This window comes from Neofelis nebulosa, chromosome 3 (genome assembly GCF_028018385.1).
Source record: "Neofelis nebulosa isolate mNeoNeb1 chromosome 3, mNeoNeb1.pri, whole genome shotgun sequence".
Taxonomy (NCBI): Eukaryota; Metazoa; Chordata; class Mammalia; order Carnivora; family Felidae; genus Neofelis; species Neofelis nebulosa.
Window position 1 is genome coordinate 70,534,037 of NC_080784.1, and position 16,617 is coordinate 70,550,653.

General features: G+C 37.7%; 2 protein-coding genes across 2 annotated transcripts in view; one reads left to right on the forward strand and one right to left on the reverse strand.

Moving 5' to 3' along the window:
• Positions 1–507: 507 nt before the first annotated feature.
• On the forward strand, positions 508–14,019 carry PPID (peptidylprolyl isomerase D). The gene is made up of 10 exons (XM_058721041.1): positions 508–718; positions 1,952–2,092; positions 4,304–4,410; positions 6,565–6,753; positions 7,655–7,777; positions 7,920–8,026; positions 9,768–9,909; positions 12,643–12,729; positions 12,823–12,865; positions 13,615–14,019. The coding sequence occupies exons 1-10, from the start codon at positions 634–636 to the stop codon at positions 13,701–13,703; spliced, it is 1,113 nt and encodes a 370-aa protein (XP_058577024.1). The 5' UTR covers positions 508–633; the 3' UTR covers positions 13,704–14,019.
• Positions 14,020–14,460: 441 nt separating this feature from the next.
• ETFDH (electron transfer flavoprotein dehydrogenase) overlaps positions 14,461–16,617 on the reverse strand; it is a 32,494-nt gene continuing 30,337 nt past the window's right edge. The window contains exons 12-13 of the mRNA XM_058721039.1: positions 16,002–16,223; positions 14,461–14,794 (exon numbers count right to left, since the gene is read on the reverse strand). Of these exons, the coding sequence (XP_058577022.1) occupies positions 14,631–14,794; positions 16,002–16,223 (386 nt within the window). The 3' untranslated portion in view covers positions 14,461–14,630. The remainder of the gene's footprint in view (positions 14,795–16,001; positions 16,224–16,617) is intronic.

The following is a 16,617-nucleotide window of genomic DNA, read 5'->3' on the forward strand; positions in this document are numbered from 1 at the left end:
TGGACTATAACACAGTTTTATCAGGGAACGAAACTGCTCTTTTCTGGACGTTCAGCTTCACAGTCATCAGTAAAAATGTTAATATTAAGAGTAACTTCTAACAATAAGGCAGTAATAACATGGCCACTATTGATTAGCTACCACCAGGCTGTGTTAGGCATTGTGCTAAGCAATTTACGTTTCAATCCTCAAAACGACCCCCCAAGGTGAGCATTTTGTCCCATTTTTCAGACAAGCAAAATGAGTTTCGGAGAAGCAGTCACTCATCCGTTAGCGGCAGACCTGAGGCTGGGATGGAGAGGACGGTCTCCAAAGCTTTTTTACACTACCGTGGTAGGAAAAGCGATGAAACACGTGCGAAAACAATAAAAACGATCGGGGCTGCAAAATCAGTACGCGAAAAGCGAGATAGCACAGGACAGAGAACTACAGAGGACGCGCACGAGCTCCAGCGCGCGGAAACGACGCCGGGAGGAGGCGCCGGAAGTCAGGGCGCGGCTTCCCGACCTCACGCCGGAAGTAGCTCGTCAGCGCCGCCGACAGATCGTCGCGGAGAAAGTAGCTTTGGGGTCGAAGGTGCTGGGCGTCCACGAGATTGTCTGAGTTCGCTCCCAAGCGCATCTGCAATTCAGTATGTCTCACCCGTCCCCCCAGACTAAGCCCTCCAACCCCAGTAACCCCCGAGTCTTCTTTGACGTGGACATCGGAGGGGAGCGAGGTGAGCAGAGTCTGATACTTGGGGAGTGGCCCCGAGGAAGCTGGACTTACCAGGATTTGGGCGACTCCGAGGGTGGCGTGCGGTTCGGGCCAGGGGCTGCACTGTGATGCGAAGGGGATGGCTCCCCAGACTGGACTGTTGGAACAAATACTGATTTCCAAGGCTGGGTGGAGCCCGCGCCCTTGTACCAATACCATCGGTCGCGCGGAAGTTTCTGGAAATTTCTGGTTTGGGGATTGTGGCGGCCTTTAGTTTGTCTCTCCTGATTTGGTTCCTCGCCACCTTGCATCAAGCAGGCATGAAATAAGGTTGTTTTATGTATGTAGTGGGACATTCAGAAAACTGTGATAGGCGTTTGTTGAGTTCCGGTCACGCCATGTCTTTTGCCACGCGAGATATATATCAGCAGCTGCCATGTGGTTTATAAATAGAGCAACTTTTGTTTGTTGGTTTTTCTTATTACCTATTTTTAACTTAGAGGTACCGTCAGATTGGTGAATATTTTCTGTTTTGGCATTGGGAAAAAGGAGCTCAGTGTAGCAATGTGGTTGCCTAGGCTACGTCAGCGGCTCGGAAGCTCCTAGGGTCTTGTGAATTAGCGTATCGATTTGTAACTGAATTGCTCTTGTAGAACGGGTTAGGTTTGTGGGGCTAGGCTATGTTAACGCAAATACTAACGGAGACATCAGGATTTAGGGACCCCGTGGATGATTATGGACGCACATGTACATTTTGTTTTGAAATTAGCGCGAGGTTTATTTTACCTGCCTTGGGAGTTGTCTAAAATGGGAACAACTTCACATTTTTGCTTGAGCGGCTGCATTAGGCAGATTCCATAGAACACAGAGGCTACAGCTATACTTAAAATTCAGCCAACCTGACCACTCAAAGGATATTTAATTTTCTCCTATTGGTTACTTGGTGGTTATAATTTCTGAGTACAAGTTAGAAGAAATTACTCAGAATTTAAAACCATTTGCACTTCATAGTGTCCCTTATATGGTGTTAATCTTCTGGCTACTGTATTTATGATCCTTTGTTAAGATGTAGAAAAGTAATTGCTTCAGATTCATGAAGATACATGACACTTAACATTAGACTAAATTTGAATGTTAGAAAAATGACCAAAAAAGAGAACTTGGTATTTCAGTCACTAGAATTTTACCAGCTCCCCTTTTATCATTTGCATATTTGGTTGTTTGCATACTGACATGATTTCATTTTTTATTTTAGTTGGTCGAATTGTCTTAGAATTGTTTGCAGATATTGTACCGAAAACTGCAGAAAATTTTCGTGCATTGTGTACAGGAGAAAAAGGCATTGGACCCACCACTGGGAAACCTCTCCATTTCAAAGGATGTCCTTTCCATCGAAGTATGTGTAAAAATTTGAATCTGATTCTTTTTTTTTTAACGCTTATTTTTGAAAGAGAGAGAGTGTGTGTGTGTGTGTGTGTGTGAGAGTGAGTGAGTGTGTGTGTGTGCGTGCGCGTGTGCACGCAGGGAAAGAGCAGAGAGAGGGAGACAGAAAATCTCAAGCAGGCTATATCAGCACAAAGCCTGATGTGGGACTCGAACTCCCAAACAGTGGGATGGTTCCTGACCTGAGCCGAAACCAAGAGTTGGACGCTTAACCAACTGGACTACCCAGGTGCCCCTTGAACCTGATTCTCGTAAATAATTCTGTAGGCATTAGGGAAGAAAATACCAAGTGATAAAGAGTGAAAGTTAAAAATTACTGCTGGTTTCAGGAGGATGCTTTGACATCTGAGGCAGTAGCTCAATTTCATAAAGGTTGGGCTGTGAAAAGTGGAATTCTGAGAGGGTGCTAAGGTTTACTTAGAAATGGAATGCCTCAGCTTCACCAGACATCTGGCTCTTCACACCATTGGGATTAGATTGAGAAAAAAGGGTGTGCTATGATACAGAAACAGACTTTATTTTTATTTTTTATTTCTTAAAGTTCACTTACTTATTTTGAGAGATAGAGAGTGCATGTGTGCAGCACAAGCGGGGGAGGGGCATAGAGAGAGAGAGACGGAGAGTCCCAGAATCCCAAACAGGCTCTGAGCCTACAGCTACACTCACAAACTGAGATCACGACCTAAGCTAGATCAAGAGTTGGATGTTTGACCGATGGAGCCATCCACACGCCCCAAGAAGCGACTTTAGCTTGACTGATGACAAAAAAGTTATACCTAGTACTGGACAGGATTGCCTGGGAAGGCTGTAGCTGATTGAAAGATTCACTGTCTTGGTATTATTTTAATTAAAAGATGACACTTCACAATGCCTGTCACCCTTTGTTTAGTGATTATTTGATGGTTCCCTAGTAGGCTCTAGGTTCCATGAATTCAGGAACTAAATCTTTTCATCGTTTTGTCTTCAGCATACAATATAGTTATTAAATAGGCACTCAATAAATATTTGCTTAATGAATAAGTAAAGCATAATCATGAGTAGTATTTTTAAAAGAAACTTGATTAAGAAAAAATTAATGTTGATTATAAAATATTTAAATGTTTTACATTTATGTTTAATAAAATACTAAAATATACTAATAGAATGTAGTATTCAGAAGAGAGTTGATGTAGGAGGCCTGAGACTGCTTTCCTTAGAAAGGTTTGCTTGTAGGATGGCCATTAGCTGGAGTTTAGGAACTTGGCACTTGAACGATTCCCTGAATCATAATGATGGTTTACTGTGCCTAGATTGTTTGTACACACACTTTGATTTATGCTGAACATCTGATTTCCTTTTGAGAGTCTGAAATTTTGGTACATGGCTAGGTAGAGAGTAACTGCATGATCAGCCCTGATGAAAACCCTGGATGAGTCTGTAATGGGCAACAACATTGTGCACATGTTGCTGCATTTTTTTTTTGCTGGGGAAAGAATGTGCTATATGACCTCTCATAGAAGCGAGAGAGTGTAAGGAAGCACATGGATTCCTCCAGACTCTGTTTATTATCTTTTTCTTTTATCATCTAGTTGTGTATCTTTATTACATTATTGTAATGCAACCAAATGCTGAGGCGCATGAATCCTAGAAAATGTCTGAACATGGAGGTGGTCTTGGGAACCTTTGACACCAAGTGCTAATACTTGCTAAAGTACTTCCATTATCGTATAACAAATCTCAGAATAATTGATCTTATTTAGTAGACTTTAATGAGTAACGTGCCTAGCCATGTGCATGGTGAAAAGCAGTTGCTGTACTTAAGAAATTGTTTCCTAGAAGAGACAGATCATTACAATATGTGTTGTAAAGGTAGAGTTAAGATGCTGTGGGAGGAAAATTGATGAGATCCAACTTGGGGGTCTCAGTGACAGTTTCACAAGGAGGTGCCATTTGAACTAATTCTTTGAGTATTAGTGAGTGAGCAGGCAGTAAAAGTAGTTTGGACTCAGACTATGAAAAGTCTTTTAAGAGTTTGGAGTTGTGGGGATGGGTGGGGAAAGACAGGACAGTGCTAAGACTAGAGTCATGTTTTAGGAAGTTCATCTTTCTTATTACATGTTCATTAGTTAACATTACTATAGTCATCCATATTTTAGTTTCTAATAGCTGTTTTCCTTTTTTGTAGTTATTAAGAAATTTATGATTCAGGGTGGAGACTTCTCAAATCAAAATGGGACAGGCGGAGAAAGTATTTATGGTGAAAAATTTGAAGATGAAAATTTCTATTATAAGGTAAAGTGGACAAAAGGGAATGTTTATTGCTAATAGTAAAGGTTATTAGATGTCTGGGATACTTGTTGGACTAAGAACCAATAAATGTTTCAACGTGTGCTTAGATTCTCCTTTTCTTGTAAAAGGTATCATATTTGTAAATATATATTTAATATATATTTATTATTTTTTTTTTTTAATTTTTTTTTTTTTTCAACGTTTTTTATTTATTTTTGGGACAGAGAGAGACACAGCATGAACGGGGGAGGGGCAGAGAGAGAGGGAGACACAGAATTGGAAACAGGCTCCAGGCTCCGAGCCATCAGCCCAGAGCCTGACGCGGGGCTCAAACTCACGGACCGCGAGATCGTGACCTGGCTGAAGTCGGACGCTTAACCGACTGCGCCACCCAGGCGCCCCTTATTATTTTTAATATATAAAAATTTGATCCACTAATTTTATTTGGCAAAAATACAATGGTTATGCCTGTGAGATCCAGGTTTACATACTTCAGTAAAGCCAATGAGTTTTTAAGAGTGGCCACCATATGGCAGAATTGTTTCCAGGAAAAATGTTCTCATTATCAGAAGGATGGTAACTTGTGCATCTTTATGCTTGAATTTGAAGAGCAACAAAACCATCGCTAATATCCAGGATGTCAGGGGATTTGCAAAGTAACGGATATGGTTAATGTCCAAGCTCCTAAAGGACATTAGTGGTGCCTGTGCCTTATCTTCATTTTCCCAAGATGTAATTGGGGTATATTGCATCATTCAAGTTGTAAGAAGGGACACGTAAGTACAAAAGTAAAGTAATATCTTTGGAAATGAGGAATATGAGCAAGGTAATTAGGATAATTTGAAAAGAAATTGTCATCAGTCTTTTAAACAGTATTCATTGGCTGCAATTGTATGTATTTAGTACTGTCACTGGCACCAGAGGGTTTATAAAAATGAATGGCTTTGATGATAATTTAAGATCTTCCCAGGAAGACAAGATTAAAACACATGGGACAACTGGAGAATAAATAATATGCAAATTAATGCTAAATTGATTGAGACTTTATATATTCTAGGAGACAGGTATGATTTATATATTCTAAATTATTAGGGGAGACATTGAAGAGGAATGGGTACTTAAACTGGGCCTTGCAGGGTGGCCAAGACTTGGTTAGACAGGAACTAAAACATAGATGCCAGTTTGAAGGATATGAGTGAGGAAAGACAAAGGCTTTCCTCAGCCTTTGCATGACCCGACAAAAATTTAGAAAGCCTAAGGATAAAGTGGAAAGATGAAGACATTGGGTTTCATAGAATCTTTGAATAGGTTGATGCCAAGTAGAAATTTGATTTTGAGATGTATGCAGCAGTTTGTTTAGGTCTTTCTCTGGAATGGTTCTCTGAAGATTCACCTGGAGTGAAAGCCATAATGTTTGTATTTTTTTTTTAAGTTTCATTTATGTATTTATTTTGAGAGCTTGCGTGTGTGTGCGTGTGTGTGTGCACTCGTGCGTGTGCATGGGGTCAGGGCAGAGAGAGGGGAGAGAATCTCAGGCACACTCCATGCTGCCAGCACAGAGCTGACCTGAGGCTAGATCCCACAAACTGTAAGATCATGATGTGAGCCAAAATCAAGAGTTGGATGCTTAACCACCTGAGCCACCCTGGTGCCCCTGTTTGGATTCTTCTGAGATTGGGAAAGTACCTAACGAATGTCCTGTCTACATTGAATGTCCCATCACTGTTCCCAGTTTATTGATGTGTAAGGGAGGAATCAAAGTGTAGGCTCATAAAAATGGGAAGACTGTTCCCTGTTCTCAGAAGAGAGAGCATTCCTTATGAAAAGAGGGCAGAGTACAATCATTAGATTTCCATAATGCAGCATCTTCATCTTAAGTTGAGATACAAACATGTTCTCAAAATGGCCTGTTTAGAAACCTGCCCCCCCGCCATTGTTTTCATTATTTTATTTGGTTTCATAAACTTTTCTTAAGGTCTAAAAAGTGATTAAGTGCCCCATGTTTGTGGATTAAAGGTTGCAATTTATACAAAATAAAATTACATTGTTTGAGTAACATTAAAGCCTGCCCTAGTTTTATGTGAATAGTCAGTGAAAGAATAATTCAGACTAGGACCACTAACCTTGGTTTTCTTTTAATGATTTTTATTTCTACAGCATGACCAGGAAGGTTTATTGAGCATGGCAAATGCAGGCTGCAATACAAATGGTTCTCAGTTCTTTATCACAACAGTTGCGACTCCTCATTTGGATGGGAAACATGTGGTATTTGGTCAAGTAATTAAAGGGATGGGTGTGGCAAGGATACTGGAAAATGTAGAAGTGAAGGGTGAAAAACCTGCCAAAGTAAGTAAAAAGTTATAGTGAGATATACTTGTTATCTTAATTACTGCCTTAAACATAAGGAAAAGGATCAGGTGATTATTAGTTGGGAGAATGTTAGGATGACTTTTGGTATTGAAGCTTAGACTGCCACTTTTTTTTAAAACTTTTCTACAGTGGGAAAGATGAGATTAGGGTAGCTTATAAGGAGATTTTTATTATTTCAACTTCAATTTTGGTGATTTTTTGTAGGTTTCTTAACTCTTTCTATACCTGCAAAACTTTGAATCATTATGTACAGTAGTACATAGTAGGAAGAGGACAGGAAACCAAGAATCCTGTCTAGACTCTGCCATTTAACTGGTGGTTTGGCCTTGATCTTGTTATTTAAGTTTTCTTGGCATGTTTCCTCATCCTGTATAAATTACTTGAGGGTTTAGACTAGATTATATAACTCTGTAAAGAACCTCGTATTTTACATGTCCTTGAATCACAGTGGCCAGAATACTACCTAACCTAGTTGGCAGGGTTGTGTGTGGGAACTGGAAACTGAAATACTTAGAGGAGATAGACTGTTTCTCATTGTATGACGGAAACAGTAGTAAACTTGAAAGGACATGCCTCACCGAAAGAAAATTATATAGAAAATGATAACATTTTCAACTATTCTCTGTATACTGAGCCGCTAAATAGCAGTAAAACACTTTCATAAAATAGTGACATTGTATGGTATAGTGGAATGTATATAAAGGGCATTATTGTAATCAGAGCAGATAGATGAGACTTCTGTCAATCTGTCATTTTAGAAGTGACATGGACAGTGTTGCATATAACTTATACCTGTATAGCTTTTAAAACTAGATCTCTTGTTTTTAATCTCATTAATATGGTAGTGCACCTCTACAATTTAGGATTATTTTTACAGTTGTGCGTTATTGCAGAATGCGGAGAATTGAAGGAAGGGGATGATTGGGGCATATTCCCAAAAGATGGCTCTGGTGACAGTCATCCAGATTTCCCTGAGGATGCAGATATAGATTTAAAAGATGTGAGTACTTTCAGATTAGTCAAACTTTATTAAAAATAGTACTAAAATTTTGAGCTTTGTATCAGTCTGTCTTAATGATAGAACCTAGCATTTAGCTACATTAATTACTAAAATGCAACATATTTGTATTTTTTTTATACAGGTAGATAAAATTTTACTAATAACAGAAGACTTAAAAAATATTGGAAATACTTTTTTCAAATCCCAGAATTGGGAGATGGCCATTAAAAAATATACAAAAGTTTTAAGGTAATAAAATATTTTTAGTAAGTTAATTTTAATAACTTGTAACTTGAATTATAAACTGAAATTCAGAGTTGTTTATTGTCTTTTGGGCAAAATTACTTTGTAGAATAATAACCAGGTGTGTTGAAATAGTTGCATTTCTTTTGTTTCCTCTAACTTCTTATTTTGAAAATTTCAAAATACAGGAAAATTGAAAGAGTAGTATGTGAATACTCATGTACCTTTACCTGTTTTCACTAATTTTTAACTTTTGCTACATTTGTTTTTGTAGAATCATTTTGAAAGGAAGTTACAGATACCATGACATTTACCCCTTCAAAGGCTTAGCAGATATTTCCTAAGAATCAAAAACATGCTTCCACATAACCTTCTGGACCACTGAAAAAGACCCCCAGAATAACATTGATCCAATAATATTGTCTAATATGTAATCCATGTGCAGATTTCCCTAATTATTTCACTTGGTTTTGTGTCTCTAGTCTCCTTTAATCTTTGGTAGTTCCTATTTTACATTAGGTTTTCTAAGTCATTTGTATTTTGTGCAGTCTTAAGTCAGTTGTTTTACGGAATACCATCTGTATTTGCTCCCTCAAGATTATTTTGAGGTTAAATATTTTGGCAAGACCACTTAAATCGGTGGTGTTGAATATTTCCTATGATACCACATCCTGAAAGCACATGTCAATTTGGCCTATTTTGAGTTTTGGCATTTGGTTAAAGTGGCATTAGCCAGATGCTTGTGTCATAAAAGTACCTTTTCCTTTTGTAAATAATAAGTACTTTGTGAAGTGATCCTGTGAGGTTGTGTAAATATCCAGCTCCTGATCTTTCTTTCATCCAGTGGGTGTTAGCATCATTGAAGATCTTTGCCTGAATCAGTTATTGTATTGATGGTGACAGAACTGATTTTCTAATTTATCATTCATAGCTGGCATTCTAATGTTTGAAAGAGCCTCTTCCCTCTGCCCCGCCTCCCTTTTTAGTACCACTGTAGATCTGTGTTTTTGGTTTTTTTTTTTTTTTTTCCAGTTCAGCTTGTTACTGTACTCTCCTTCTTTTTGATGTTCAAAGGGTTCCAATTTGTCCAGTGAAAGCCCCCTTTCCTGTATCTGTTTGACATGTTCCTATTAGTCTGTGAGCACTTGCTTGCTTTCACAAGGTGTTCTATGTTCATCTTGTTTCTTGATTTGGTATTAGCAGTTTCTCCAAGGAGCCCTGGCTCTTTTTATTGGGGGATTGATTTCAGAAACCAGATTCTGAGAGCCAGGTGTGCTCATCATTTCTGGGCCTTCTTCCGTGGGCAGAGCTAAGAATTGTATTAAAATACAGTTCAGAGTCAACAGTTCAAAGTCAACAAAGTCAGCTGTATTAAAATACAGTTCAAAGTCAACTCATTCTATACCCTCTCCCACAGTGAGAACCTTGGCCCAAACATAATTACATTGGAACGTAAATAATGGAGATCGTGAGTTTTAAAAATTGGGACATGTTAGTAGTGCATGATTATCTTTAGATTTGGGGATTGTTGTTAAATTGGTTTCTTTGAACACTTTTGGGAAAAAAGTTGGAACAAATAAAAATAAATCTTCTAAAGGAAAATAAAATTGTGATCATTAAGAATATTAATATTAGCATTTGATGAGCTTTTTATATCAAAAGTGACATAATACTTTTTGACATAGTTGAAGGAGCAGGTTAAGTCATATGTGGCGTTACATGCCAACTTTATTAATGTATTCTCCAGATATGTGGAAGGTTCAAAGGCTGTTATTGAGAAAGCAGACAGATTGAAGCTGCAACCTATAGCTTTAAGCTGCGTGCTGAATATTGGTGCTTGTAAACTGAAGATGTCAAATTGGCAGGGAGCAATTGACAGTTGTTTGGAGGTAAGTCTCTTTGACATCAGACTTTTTGAAGGAGTTGGTTTATGATTTATCAACTTGAACAAAAACAATTTTATATACATTAATATATTTTATTACATAGGACCTAATGAGACTTGATGAAAAAGTTCTTTTATCTCTAAATACTTTGGACCTTCAGTTCTTCCTGTTAATCCATTCATTTAGCTTATAACATTATGTAACTTAATACCAATGAAGATATTTTCCTTTTCCCTTCAGAGCACAGTATCAGCTCATTTATTCATTTTAACATATTGAGCACCTATTGTGTGCTAGGTATTGGAAGACAAAGCCAGGAATGATTAAGATTATGGGTTGTGGAGCCAGTCAGACTTGGGTGTTTTTGTTAGACTTCCGTTACTAACTTCGTGTTGGGTAAGTCCTAATTTTAGAGAGTTTTAACATCTTTATTATTTATTTATTTGCTTATTTTAAAGTTTATTTATTTTTAGAGAGAGAGAGAGAGAGAGAGACGGCATGAGAAGGGAAGGGGAGGAGAGAGAGGGAGAGGCTCTCAAGCAGGCTCCGTATTGTCCGCACAGAGCCTGATGCGGGACTCAAACCCACAAACTGTGAGCTCGTGACCTGAGCTGAAGTCAGGAGTCAGACATTTGACAGACTGAGCCACCCAGATGCCCCAACATCTTTATATTAAATGAAAATAATACTTGCCTTATGGAATTGTTACAAAGATTATATAACATGTAAGAACATTTAGCACAGTATTGGGCATATTTTAAGCACCTAACAGAGATAGGGTGTTTTTTTTTTTTTTTTTTAGATACGAGAGAGAGAGAGGTAGAGAGAATGTCAAGCAGACTCTGCGCTGTCAGCACAGAGCCTGAACTGGGCTCCAACTCACAAATCATGAGATCATGACCTGAGCCAAAACCAAGTCAGACATTTAACCAGCCGAGCCACCCAGGCACCCCGAGATTTAGGTGTTTCAGTTAAAAGACTCATACTCTCAAGGAACTTTTTATTTGGCTGAAGAGGGAGTCCGTTTCAATTTAGGGTCATCAGGATTTACATAGGGAGAATGGATACTACTGAGACACTCAAAGGTCACCTGTCTTCATGGGGACATCCAGGGATACTGACTGATAAAGCTAGATAGGTGGCAGCATTACCTCCTTAATCGAACAATTATGACATTCTTCCTATTGCATAGTTGAAAAATTTTCCAAACTGTGTATTTTAGAAAGACCCATCTCCAGTAATTTTTATGTATTTTGCACATTAAGCAATGTAATTAAATCAGCTATGCCCAGAGTAAGTAGAAATCAAATGAGATCTGGGGTGCCTGGTTAGCTCAGTTGGTAGAGCATGTGACTCTTGATCTTGAGGTTGTAAGTTTGAGTCCCATGCTGGGTGTAGAGATTACTTGAAAAAAAGATTTTTATTTTTAATGAGATACTAATTTGGTAGGATAGGTAGAATAAGGGCTAATATTAGAAGGGAGCATACAACAGGAAAAAATTTATCCAAGGAAAAGTTTGGTCTTCACTCTGGGTTTCTTTTCTTTCTTTCTTTTTGTTTTTTTTAAATGTTTATTTCTGAGACAGAGACAGAGCATGAGTGAGGGAGGGTCAGAGAGAGACGGAGACACAGAACCAGAAGCAGGCTCCAGGCTCTGAGCTGTCAGCACAGAGCCCAATGCGGGGCTTGAACTCACAAACCATGAGATCATGACCTGAGCCGAAGTCGGTCTCTCAACCAACTGAGCCACCCAGGCGCCTCCTTTTTTTTTTTTTTTTTTTTTTTTTTTTTAAAAGTAGTCTCCACACCCAGTGTGGAGCTTGAACTCCTGACCCGGAGATTAAGAGTGGCATGGTCCACTGACTGAGCCAGCCAGGTGCCCCAACTCTGGATTTCTTTTGGACCTTTGTGAGGCAGATAATATGCCTTTTGCAGTAAAATCTTAGTATTGACCTTTAGAAGATGTGAATAAACAAAATAGGTTATTTCTAAAATGTTTGTTTCAGAGCAGAGACCTATTAAGTGTTAACTACTGCTCCTTAAAAAAAAAACTCCTAGATTGCAAGTAAAGAGTGTAACAAATTTTTATTCATAATGTTTTTCTCTGATAATTTAGGGTCCAATCGGGAGATAGAAACTATATAGTAATTTGAAAAGAGAAAGTTTAATATAAAAGTACATGTAAGAGGAGATTGGAATAGTGAGGGATTGGCTAGTAAAGAGAATTCTGAAGAATATGGGAATAGCAGATATATATCTATCTGCCATATATAAATACATGGAGCTGGGATGGAGCCTCAAGAAAAAGTCACCTCTTGAGGGCCCTTAGGCTGAGATCTGTACTTCACTGGAGAGGGGATAGCTGTGACTTACTGGTGGCAGAGAAGTTCAATGGGTACCATACTTGTGATTCCCTGTAGTGCTTAGGGAAGTTGCCTGCAGGGAGCTCCTATTGACCAAGTAGTGCTGTTGACCAAGTTCAGTGCAGGAGCCCAAGAGAAATGCACGGGAACCTGCAAGAGAAACAGCTTTTCTCATCCGTGTCCCTTTAGTGCCCTCTACTGACAAAATGTAATGTGCCAGCTGGCAGAGGGTATTTACAGGGTCCATCCAACTCCATTATCACAGAGCAGTAAAGGGTTGATTTGTAGCTGACTGGCAGTAAATTGAAATCTAGCACATATATTTAATTCTTAATATTTAGATAAAAATATTAATTTTACGATTTTTTTGTAGGCTCTTGAAATAGACCCATCAAATACGAAAGCATTGTACCGTAGAGCTCAAGGATGGCAAGGATTAAAAGAATACGATCAAGCTTTGGTAAAATTTTGTTCTAAATTTTAATTTTTTTAGACAACCACCTTCATAAATCATACATCTAATTTCTTTAAATGTTTTTTTTTTCAATTAAAGGCTGATCTTAAGAAAGCTCAGGAGATAGCACCAGAAGATAAAGGTAAGTTTGTACTTTTTATAGTGAAAGTTCATTTTGTCCTGTAAGAATTCACCTTCATAAACCATTGTATTTTTTGCCACTTAGAGACCTATTTGTTCAACATATATTACAGAATGTCTGTTATTGGGCTAGGCATTGGCCATACTGCAGTGAATGTCAAGATCCCTGCTCTCAAGGAGCTTACATTCTGGTCTCTATTCAGAATATTGATTTTCACACATCTGAATACTATTTTTCTATCATATCATTTGAGATCTGGTTCCTATTGCTGTAATTCTAGTTGAAAGCACAGCACTAAAAGATAAAGTATTTATGATGAATTTAATGTTTGGGACCATTCCTTAAGCTGAATGAGGCCATAATATAAGTATTCTAGTTACTGGATATGTTTTAGGAAAGCTATGGAAAGTTAGAGCACAAAAATTTGTTTTTCAAATAAAGCCTGCTACAAATAGTGATGGTAGGCCTAGGTATTAAAATATATCTTCAGTTTCTTATTACTAAAGTAAAATAGGAAAGGCACTTCTTTCAAATTGACAATCTTCTAAAATTATGTTTCATGGTTTTTGTGTTTGTGTAATGTTTCCTCAGTAAAATATTCTGTTAATAGAGCTCAGTTACTTTATGGACAAGAAGAGTTTTATCAACAGCGGGGGCATTAACGGTCATACTAAAACATCAGTTTGTTGGGCATCCTCATTTTTTGGATGTTTTGAGAAATAACTCCTATTTACATATTTATTTTACAGCTATCCAGGCAGAATTGCTGAAAGTCAAACAAAAGATAAAGGCACAGAAAGATAAAGAGAAGGCAGCATATGCAAAAATGTTTGCCTAATAAGGAGTTCAGTTTTACTTACATATGCATTGATTGTATAAAGGCAATAAGAAAATTTAAAGGTTTCTGTCTGTTATAGATGATCCCTGATGTGTTTCCTTTGATACTTCGGTTTCTCATTGTTTACAGTTTAGGAATACTGAAAGGGGTTCACTCTTAATAAAACGGTGTTACAAAATACAGTGAAGTTGGTTCTTTTTAATGGCTATTCTGCATTAGTTACAAAGAATAATGGTGTCCAGCCTGTTTCTAATCTCCTAAAGACACATCTGTTGGATAAACAGATTAAAGCTTGTTTGTATACTGTTTCCCTTGATTCTTTGATGTATTTCTTTGTGGTTGGTTTTTGCTGGCATTTTTATACTTACATATAATACAGATATACATGTTCAGGGGTTGGCAGACTTTATCCAGAGGGCCAGAGAGTAAATATTTTAGGCTTTGTGGACCATTATCATCTGTCACAACTACTCAGTTCTACAGTTGCAGCCACAGACAGTATGTAAACCACTGGGCATGGCTGTGTTCCAATAAAACTATTCATAAGAAAAGTGGTGGGCTGGATGCTCACCTCTGGTCTAGAATAATAATACGTTTATACCTGAAGTCTTGAATTTGACAAGTGCAATATACATTAAAGGCCAATAGTGTATTTGCTATTGGTACCGAATCTCTGAAGAATTAAAGAGGTAAGCAGATGCTACCTCACTGATAAGGTTTTATGTAAGAGGCGTATTCATAATTTTTTATGGGACAATTTTAGGTATAGGTATAAAATTTTTATTTCGTTGGTAATTTTATGAACATTCTGATCAGTAATATGTGGTAAGATGGTTTGACAACCTGTTGACTTCTAAATGTTTAGTTAGCTTGCCATACATTTTAAAGAAATTCTCACAAGTGCCTGCAAATGAAATCAGTTGCAGTTTACATTCCATTGTAAGCAGGTCCTCCACCGCCTTCAGGTACCACCCAGTTAATATTCTGACTTGGATCTTTAATATCACATGTTTTACAATGCACACAATTCTGAGCATTTATCTGTAACCGAAATCCATCACCTTGTTCCAAAGGTACAAATTCATAAACTCCTGTAAGGAAAAATAAATAATACTATGAAGTGCATATTTTGACTTTTAAAATTCAAACGTAGAAATTGAACCCCTGCAAACAGTAGCTACAGAAACCTTAAAGGTTTGTTTTCTGAATGTTTACCCATAGAGAATATTGTGAAGATCTTGGTGTGTGCCATTGCTGTTAGTATAAATTACAGATAAAAGGGGCGCCTGGGTGGCTCAGTCGGTTAAGCGTCCGACTTCAGCTCAGGTCATGATCTCACAGCCTGTGAGTTCGAGCCCCGCGTCGGGCTCTGTGCTGACAGCTCAGAGCCTGGAGCCTGTTTCGGATTCTGTGTCTCCCTCTCTCTGACCCTCCCCCGTTCATGCTCTGTTTCTGTATGTCTCAAAAATAAATGTTAAAAAAAAAAATTAAAAGCAACTAGTTGTTAATATTTAAAAAAAATAAATTATAGATAAAAGTAGAAGGTACAGCAGTATTGGCTGAGTTAGTCTTACTAACAAGGGAACAACATTTAGCAGTTTTTGAGCTCCAATGTGTGCTACAACTGAAAAGACAAATTACATCCAGTCCTTCCCCCTTGAAGAGTTTAAAACCAGTGTGATGACAGAAATTATTTAAAAGTAAAGTCAAAAGACAGTTGGGGTGCCTGCCCTCAGAGAGCTTATATTCAAATTCTAGTCCCTCCAGAATGTACTAATTTTCATATATCTACATACTATTCTACCATATCATTTGAGACCCAATTCCTATTACAATTCTCATTGAAAGTTTACACTAAAGGATACAGTATTCATGATGAATTTAATGTCTGGGACCATTTCTTTGAGCTGAATGTGGCTATACCCTAGTATTTTAGTATATATACTGTGTATGTGTGTGTAGGAGCAGCCATGACAGAAATGATTTTAAGTCCTGTGAACATGGAAAGAGGTATTCTTTGGTGTTCCATAATCCTTATCTTGGTCTGAGGATAGAAAGGGAAAAGTTTTTTTGACAACTGTCATCTGAATTAGGCTTACCAAAAAATCCCTATTATTTCAGCACTGATAGAATAAGAACCATAAAAATGAGCTTTCTAAAGGAAGCTGTATGTAGGGGGTCATTTACAATTTCCATGCAATGAAAATGGTAGACTTCCAATGGTAATGGAAGTCTATTACCAACATGGTTAAAACAAATATTTGTGTTTTAGGAATGGATGGAAATCACATTACTGACCTGCAGGGCAAAATCGCTGTTCTGGTCCATCATATATTGACAGATTTCTGTTTACAGGAATACTGTCATCCTTTAAGGTTAAATGTGCTGGCTGGTCATGTTCATGATTAGTACCACTTAGGGCCACAGATGACAAAAGGTCAAAGCTGATCTGTCCATCAGGTTTTGGATACTCAATAGGTGTGCAGTCCTTGGCTGGCTTGAGCTGATCAGAGTCAGAACCTTAAACCATTTTGAGAAAGATGTTTAATAAAAATAAAACACTAACATAAAAGTACTTTATCAAACATTTTTATGAAAACTTGAAAATACCCTACCAAAGAAATAAAACTTTAACCCTCTTATGGTAACAATACACTATTAAAAATACTGAGTTCATTATTTCTCTACTAAGACAAGTTCAAAACGTTAAATTTACTTTGTCTACTACTTAATGGATTACATTCATGAGGTTAAAAAAATTTTTTTTAAAGGTAAGCTCTACCCCCATCATGGGGCTAGAACTCATGACCCCAAGATCAAGAGTCACATGCTCTACCAAATGAGCCAACTAGGTGCCCCCCATTCATGAGCAGCTAATGATTTTAATACTCATACTCAAGTATGTTGGAATTAC

What these genes read in the sequence shown, in the direction of transcription:
- PPID (XM_058721041.1), top strand. Translation starts at nt 634, where the DNA reads ATGTCTCACCCGTCCCCCCAGACTAAGCCCTCCAACCCCAGTAACCCC. An exon ending in AGGGTGAAAAACCTGCCAAA is followed by an intron (nt 6,754 to 7,654) that starts GTAAGTAAAAAG and finishes TTATTTTTACAG; the next exon opens with TTGTGCGTTATTGCAGAATG. An exon ending in AAATATACAAAAGTTTTAAG is followed by an intron (nt 8,027 to 9,767) that starts GTAATAAAATAT and finishes TGTATTCTCCAG; the next exon opens with ATATGTGGAAGGTTCAAAGG.